The sequence below is a fragment of the Genypterus blacodes genome, unplaced genomic scaffold (assembly GCF_046128005.1).
Source record: "Genypterus blacodes isolate CSIRO-AG114 ecotype Tasmania unplaced genomic scaffold, CSIRO-AGI_Gbla_v1 ptg000052l_1, whole genome shotgun sequence".
Lineage (NCBI taxonomy): Eukaryota > Metazoa > Chordata > Actinopteri > Ophidiiformes > Ophidiidae > Genypterus > Genypterus blacodes.
In genome coordinates this window covers 1,153,048-1,161,130 of record NW_027466864.1, presented here as the reverse complement: position 1 = coordinate 1,161,130, position 8,083 = coordinate 1,153,048, and the positions used below count along the sequence as shown (strand labels likewise).

General features: G+C 45.8%; 1 protein-coding gene across 1 annotated transcript; it reads right to left on the bottom strand.

Moving 5' to 3' along the window:
- Positions 1–2,598: 2,598 nt before the first annotated feature.
- Positions 2,599–7,549, bottom strand: tent5aa (terminal nucleotidyltransferase 5Aa). Its single transcript, XM_076150539.1, has 2 exons — positions 6,299–7,549; positions 2,599–5,854 (listed from the first exon to the last, which is right to left on the bottom strand). Exons 1-2 carry the CDS (start codon positions 6,722–6,724, stop codon positions 5,075–5,077), a joined length of 1,206 nt encoding a protein of 401 aa, XP_076006654.1. The 5' UTR covers positions 6,725–7,549; the 3' UTR covers positions 2,599–5,074.
- Between the last annotated feature and the right edge of the window lie 534 nt (positions 7,550–8,083).

Below are 8,083 nucleotides of genomic sequence, written 5' to 3'. Positions count from 1 at the left end.
ATCTGACTGTTATTAAACATCTTCTCCCTCTCCTCCCTGCACTGTCAAAGCAATACATCAGTGTAAATCAATCTGTAAGTCTAAGAGGAATGTGCTGTGGTGATGTCAGGGGGAGTCACATGGGGGGTCCTTTGAGGCGTGATGGAGATCCGGGCTGAGCAGCACCAGTAGCCTGCTGTAGGTCCAGCTGTCTGTGACCGGCTGCTGACTTCTTCCACTCTAACCTTTATCTCCCACATGGCCGTTAACATGCATGATAAATGTTTCCTTACTGTTTGTACAAACTCACTCCATTGGAATTTGTTTACAGGCCCTGCTTGATGTGTGTGGGTGGGTGGGTGTGTGTGTGTGTGTGTGTCTGTCTGCTCAGTGTTATACCACACTCCTTAAATGAGTGAAGAAATCCTAAAACGCTCCTATTACAGGGCTTTTCGGAGACTAAACCGCATTGTAAGTCAAAACAGCGGCAGTCAGGGCCTTTTGTAGTTTAGTGTACTGGTCACCACAGTCACCACTGCCCACCAGCAGACATGGATGCAGGAACCCAACCGACCCAACCCAGGCAGTCAGTTATGGTCAAGCCACCCTCCAAACTGGTCCTGCTGCTTCTTCTTCTTCTTCTTTTTTCCATAAAAAGTTGCATCTGGAAAGAATTCTTCACAGGGACAGAAAAGGAAAAAGTGGAGAATCCCGGGGAGAAGCCGGCCACTCTCCAGTCCTCGCAGTGGAAAAGCCATTAGAGAGAGAGCGAGGGGGAGAGAGAGAGCGAGGGGGAGAGAGAGAGCGCGAGAGGCCGAACAAACCCAGACGCCGGGGAGAGAAGGAGGGCTAGAGGAAGAGCGACAAGTGCCTGAGCGACGCAACCATCCATTTGATTCATATGTAAACAAGCAATTACACAAAGCATGGATTCACCGTGTGGTTAGCTTTGGCTCTGGCCGCGTGCTAACAAGCTATCGCCTGTGCCTCACTGTCCTATTTCTCTCTCAGTCTGCTGTTAAAAACCAAAACACCAAAGCTCCTCAAACACAATCAAGTCTTCTTTTCGTTTGATGCCACATCTCAGCGATTAAAGACGCGGAGACTGGGGTCCTTTTGGCGCCGCTGTTAATTCAATCTGACTTGTTTTGCGCAATCCACACATGAGCAATGGTTTTAAGAAGGAATTAAGTGAAGTCTTTAAATTAAAAACACCAGCAGACGAGCAGCACTGGTGGGTCGGCGACTTTAACTGTAAGAAGGGATTCAGGTGCTTTCATTCATTCTAGTTTTTGCTATAAAAGCAAAAACAGATGAATGATAATGAATCCAAATCCAGATTCTAATGTTCGAGTCTTCACTTTGCTTGGCGGTCTTGTGTATTGATCTACACACTCCTAGTTTAGGTCAGAATTACATGTTTAAGTTACAGGGAGGTTCAGGTAACAGCATATCTGCATCTGTGTACGTGCCTGTACGTGCATACAGCCTCCACCTGTCAATCACGCCTTTACTGGCTCAGATTAATGAGGTTTAAATGTGCTTAAGGGAAAGCGATAATGTCCTTATCATGTGCGATATATATAGCACCGTGTCAGACACCAAATCTCTTACGCGTTCTGTACTTTCTTCTCCATGTGCCTCTGTATCCAGGACAGTTTATCATGTGATCTGTGAGAGAGTCAGCTAAATTAGTCTGAAAACAATTAGACGCCTGGGTTCTGGTCAGATTAGTCATTGGTTGTCCGTGTAGGGAAGGCTGAGAGGGAATCTGATGAGCAAGCGACTCAGTATGCATAAGCGTTAAAGTCGTTTTTTTGGGGGTAGATGCAAATTCCCCCTTCCTTTAACAACAGCTCAGCGGGCCAGTTCTGGAAGCGTTTCTGGCCGGGCCTGTCGGTCCTGGCAGTCCATGACGGGGATCTGCCAGGACCAGCGAATGGCTAACATCAGCAAAAGTGACACTCTCACTCTTATTTGAAGAAAAGAAAAATGTCAAATCAGTACATTTTGAGAGGCAGATCACTAATGAGCAGCTTTCAAACAAATGAACAACATGTGACATCATCGTTTTCGCTTTTCAAATATTTTATTGATGAAACCATAGTTACCCTTTTGACCCATTGGTCACATAAGATCTGCAAAAAGCTATTGAGGACATATCCTTTGCAGCCTGATCACAGATTTTCAAAAGCGCTGCAACATCTGCAGTGTCTGATACACTTATAAAAATAACAATCATATAAAATATACATACAAGACAAGAGGATCTTTTTTCTTTCTTTTTTCCAAGTGTGATTGTAAAAGACTGCATGAACGGTAACAGACGTTTTTCAGACAATGCATACAAGACAATGCAGTAAACCCACAATCTCTAACTGATAGGCACAATCACTAATTGACAGGCAGACTGGAGCTAGATTAGCTAGTCAGCTGTTAGGACTTCACTGAGTATAAATGACAACACAACTGTCTGCACAATCCACAGGATACCATCAAAATGAACAAGGAGGAAACAACTGAACAGAGCAGTTATAAATGATCAGAATTATGCAAAAACAGCGGTAAAGAAAGAGACGTAGTTATCTTCATCGTTGTTGCTGGTTTTTCAGGGCTCGACCTACTGTAGCTCTTCATGTCTAACATCACTGCGTTATCGTTTCCTTTTCCTATCTACCATCAGGAAAGGCTGCGGTATAGTTTTTGCACTTGCAAGGATTAAGTGAGTTGGCAAAGCTGAAGCACGTAATCATATATGTACACGGATCTGTTAAATGGTTTGGAATGAAGGTTAAAAAAAAAAGTACTGATAAGGAATGAAGCGACCGCGCAAAATGAAATATTGCTGCAACTTAAATCTCCAGAAGTTGGTGTCAACACGTGCAATTCTCTTCTATTGTCACAACAGGTGGTGCAAACGAACGAGAGAGAAATTGCAAGAAAACAGATTGTTTGGGTCTTCTTAAAGAAAAGACGAGAGCTTCAGCACTGTGCTAAAAGCGGCGCGTGTAATAATCCGACATTAATGGAGGAACGTTTGTACAGTAAAGCACAGTAGCCCCGCAGAGATAAACCCCATCACCAGCTGCACCCATCTCTCCTGACCGACTCACTCTCTCTCTCTCTCTCTCTCTCCCGTCTGCCTCGTAACCCGCCGCATTTTCCCTCCTCTCCTTCTTTCATTCTTTCCCCTCACTCTCTCCACTTCTCTGCATCTCAACATCTGCTGCTATATAAACTCTGCATCTCATTCCGCATCAACAAAACGGGGCTCGTTAAACTTTTAGGTACCGAGCAGTAGGGTCACTTATTTTAGCAGGACGGACGTCTCCTCTCCTGAAGGGGTTGGAGTTTGACCCCCAGAGAGAGAGAGAGAGAGAGAGCGTCTGCAAACCCAACCCAGATAAGTTCAAGCTCTTCGGCAGCAGCTGAGGAATTCCCTGCTAGGGTGCTACAGCAAATAGTGTCTCGTCATCTGAGGTGTCTCGACAAACATCGCTCTATGAGGAAGCGTAGGAACACACACGTCTCTGTCGGATTCCCTCTCTCTCTCCCTCTCTCTCTCCCCCTCTCTCTCTCTCTCTCCCTCTCTCTCTATCTCTCTGAATGCAGTCTATCCTCTTTGAATCTCTTATCTTGAGAGCTTAAGATGTTTCTCTCAGATAAGAAAACTGTAAGCACCACTGTACAAAATATACAGAAATTTGAAGTGAGGGAAATTTTCACGCCTCAGCTTTTTCCTTTGTTTGAAAGAAAATTATCAGAAAAATTCTCAGCTGCTCTTTAAAATAATAATAATAGTAATCATTATAAAAATTACCAGTCTAACTTGTTTATAAGCATCCTCGTCACAGGAGATCTATCGTGTTAAATCAATTTTGATTTCCAAAAATACTTGCAAGGGAAAGAAGTGAACCTTGCAAACACTCTGGAATTGCACATTTGATTGCTACTGTGCTGCACAAATGCACAGCGTCTCCTATGAATCAGGACACACACACACACACACACACACACACGGTCCTGTTTTCTCATCCAAATGTACATAAACACTGAGTGTGCATGAATCATGATTTCACATATACATTCACAAGCCTCTGGGGTGCTGTTGTCCAATGTGTGCCTGACTAGAACTAATACACAAAATGATATGGCCTGCTTCTTCTTTTCGTTTCTTTGCCCGCTGAGAGGCAATAGGCACTTAAGACAGGTGTTCACATATACAAATAGAACAAGTCATTCGATATTTTCTTGCTTTTTAGAAACAATCAGAAAAATTCTTTGGTCTGTAAACAACCATATTTATAATCAAAATGCAAGGTAGGTCGCCACAGTTCATCTGACACAAAGCAGAAGTCTTGGGCGCTCAATTTGGAACCCTGCGTGTGCTGTGTGTGTGTGTGCTGTGTGTGTGTGTGTGTGTGTGTGTGTGTGTGTGTGTGTGTGTGTGTGTGTGTGTGTGTGTGTGTGTGTGTGTGTGTGTGTGTGTGTGTGTGTGCCCCCTAAACACTGGGCTGTTTCTTCCTGGGGAAAAACTGTCACTCAACTTTGGGGCACTGACTGATGCAGCTGCTGGAATGTGCTGCCTAAACAGTTTCTTGACAGACGGGTTCAGTCTCTTCCAGTCTGTCATTGACCGCCCTTAGATCGCCATACTTCCCAATAATTCCCAATTCCCCCCCGAAATAAATGATCTCTTCCTAACCCTGGTTGGCCTGGTCAGGGTTACAGGTGAGGGTTGGCCTGGTCAGGGTTACAGGTGAGGGTTGGCCTGGTCAGGGTTACAGGTGAGGGTTGGCCTGGTCAGGGTTACAGGTGGGGTTGGCGTTTCACACAGAAAGACTTATTGACCCAAAGCCAGCTGCACTTTTATTATTTATTCTTATTTTTTTTACCATTCATACTTAATGTATGAACAAAAACACAAGCTTTGATGCAAAACACTTAACAGGACTCTCTATCTCTTTCACCTGTGAGACAATGGACAGATTTATGGGACTTGGCTCCTGTTGAAACGAATCAGTCTCTCTCTCTACCTCTCCCTCCCTCTCTCTCTCTCTCTCTCTCTCTCCCCCCCTCTCTCTCTTCTCCTGATTCAGTTACAGGGCAGCCAGGTGGAGTAAGCAGGGTGATGGCAGGCGAACACCGGCTGAACCTGGGCTATGTAATAGTTACTGAAGTTGCCATCTGCCACATAAGGGGCTGGCTGGTAGTAACACGTAACGTTGGCCACGTTGGGGATGACGTTCTGCTCTGCGAGGACGCGCACTGCCAGCATCGCTATGAGCCCTAAGGTCTGCCGCCTCTCGTGTCCCATCAAGCACACCGTACTCTCGTTCACCACCCCGTGCAGGGTCATCAGGTAGTCATACTTGCGGTCCTCCAGGCCCACAAAGTGGTTTTGAAGATACGACTCCAGCTTGCGTTGCTGCTCGCCGATATCGGGGAAGTCGATGAAGAAGCGTGAGCACATGTAACGCTGCAGGGACTTCATCTCCGACTCGGAGGCGGCGTGGAAGCCCCGCACCAGCAGGTGACAGTACTTGAGCAGACCCCCGCCCCGGATCTCCTCCGGGTTGCGGGTGCAGATGACCTTGTGGCGTAGATGGTCCAGAGCCTCGCTGAAGTCCCCGTACACGCTCTCGCCCATGATGGTGGGGTGGAAGGTCTCGGCCATGGGGTTCTCGGAGCACTCGTAGAACAGCAGCAGGGAGTCCAGTTTGATCTGGAACGAGTCCACGCTGAACTCGAACTGCCGTCGGAGGGAGTCGACGAACTTTAACTCCACGTTCTTGCCCCGGTTGTTGGAGAGGGAGATGAGGCTCCAGCGATCCGAGTCATTACACACCTTCACCATCTTCTGCACATAGGCTTCCTGTATGCGTGTGTGTGAGAGAGAGACAGGGAGAGAGGGAAGGGGGTCAGAGTTACAATCAAGCGCATTGAAGTTGTTAAGTAGTTCCGCAAAATCTTGTATTCATATTTAGTGCTGGCTTTACTTAAAAGTGTTTTAAATGCGTATAAAAGTTGAAACTCCGTGTCATCTTACAATAAATTAGCTTTAATGCCACTGACCCCAATAATAAGCCAGAGAATGTACTTGCCCCGGGATATGGGATCTAGTGGCTGAGCTCAGGCTTGCTGCCAAATTGGTTTAACTCAATCCTCTTAACCACAGAAATCAACATTTTACTATCACTAAACTGATCTAATTGCACACGATGCATTGGTTGGATTAGACAGGAAAATGCAATGAAATGAAGCCACATATCTTATTTATCTGACATTAAAGACAAAAACTGCGTCACGATGAATGTACCTTTAGCGTTAACGGTGTTATTTTCTCTTTATTCACACAGTCGGGTAAAAAATCCAGGAGACAGTCCAAAACAATGTCCTTCACAGTCTGGAAATCACTTTCACCTTTCATATCGGCGCAAAATATGAGGTCAAGATCCTTATAACCAAGTCCACTATCCTCATGGAGGACGTGGCTCGCTGCGGAGCCGTTTAACCGAACGTCCCGGACGTGGATCTGTTTCTCCTCCATCCGACTCCGCACCACTTTGACGATCTGCCGGGGCTGAACCTCCAGCGTGGGGAAGTTCCCCCGGCCGTGGATCGGGACGGTCTCCGTCAGGATGGCGTCCAGGCGCTGCACTTGCTCCCAGTTCAGAACGCTGACGTTACTGTCTTCAATGTCAGACATGGAGCCTGTTGCAGAGCTGCTATCGTCCTCTGACATTGTGGGGGTTTAAAAAAAAAGTAAATTAAAATAAAAGTAGCAATTGGATCAAAAGAAATGTTTCGTCAAAATAGGAAGAAATTGCCGGACGCGTCTTTTACGCACAAAAGCGTGATAGTAATGTCACCCGCATCAGGATTCGAAGTATTCGCAGTCGTTTAAATTGAGTGAAAACATACAGAATTGGATTTAAAAATGAAGAAACAAAGCGAATGGTGCGTTCAGGTTTGCGCAATAAGCCTGTGGTTGGAGATCCAGCGGACCTGTGGGGCAGCAGCAGCCCGTAGAAGAGGCACAGTCAGTCAGTCAGTCAGCAAGAAGCTCCAACTTTCTCTTCTTCTTCGTCTTCGTCTTCTCTTCCTCTGTTCTTTTATGGCTGAAACATACTGTAGTCTCCGGTGCAGCTGTCAATGTGTCCTCGCGTTGCGCATCACAGTCTTTGAAGGTCGCTGATGATCCAGGAGGGGGTTTGCTTTTCCGGCTGTGACTCCATCGCCCAAAGGCACGCCTATGATTTGATGAATTTGCATGAATAAGAGGCTCCTCAAGTCGCACTTTGGCACGGTCCTCCTCCTCCTCCTCCTCCTCCTCTTCCTCCCCTCTGGAGATCAACCCCTCAGAGGAATCTGCTGGAATTTTACGCACAAGTCCAACATATTTTTCATTTCTACCTCTAACGTTTCAACAACAACAACAAAAAAGATCCCGCTCAGGAATAAACAACTTGAATGTGCTCAGGAAACCCAAGTTGCTCCCCCAAACGGTGTGTTTAGTTCAACACCTTATTCCCCGTGGTGGAGGAGTTAACCGTTACCTGCCCACTTGACAGGCTGCGTCCTACTGCGAGGGGCAGGTCTTGTTGTGGACATGTCAGCTGTGATTGACCACGCCCCTCTGTGACAGGCTGCAGCTCAACCACTAACCCCGCTCTGGATTCTCCCACTGTAAGTCTCAACTTTCTGAATTAGCTCTCTAATATCTCTTATCTCCAACACAGCGCTTTTTAATATGGCACAAGAGTCAAATGTATATGTAATAGGTTATTATTTCGAGAGAGCGTTTAAATAAAATCCCTTAAATTCAGTAAATCAATAAATTGTTTATGATGATAAAAGGGAGATCCAATGACAGGAAGAAGCGTTTAAAGTTAACATATACAATTGCATATTTGTTCTAATCTGTGTAAACCTCAGTCTGCAGCTCTCAGTGATTAGACGTTGCTATGTCGCCCTCTGTAGGATGGGTTAGGTTTTGAGATGAAGAATAATACTGATAGGATTACAGCACAAAGTATTACACTCAAACCATTTGTATGTACAATAAACCACCTTGGGGCTTGTTTGGCTAAAAGCAAACCGA

Bases quoted from the DNA above. Each gene is read 5' to 3' on its own strand.
- tent5aa (XM_076150539.1), bottom strand. From the start codon at position 6,724: ATGTCAGAGGACGATAGCAGCTCTGCAACAGGCTCCATGTCTGACATT. The intron at 5,855-6,298 runs GTACATTCATCG...ACACGCATACAG, and splicing joins TAACACCGTTAACGCTAAAG to GAAGCCTATGTGCAGAAGAT.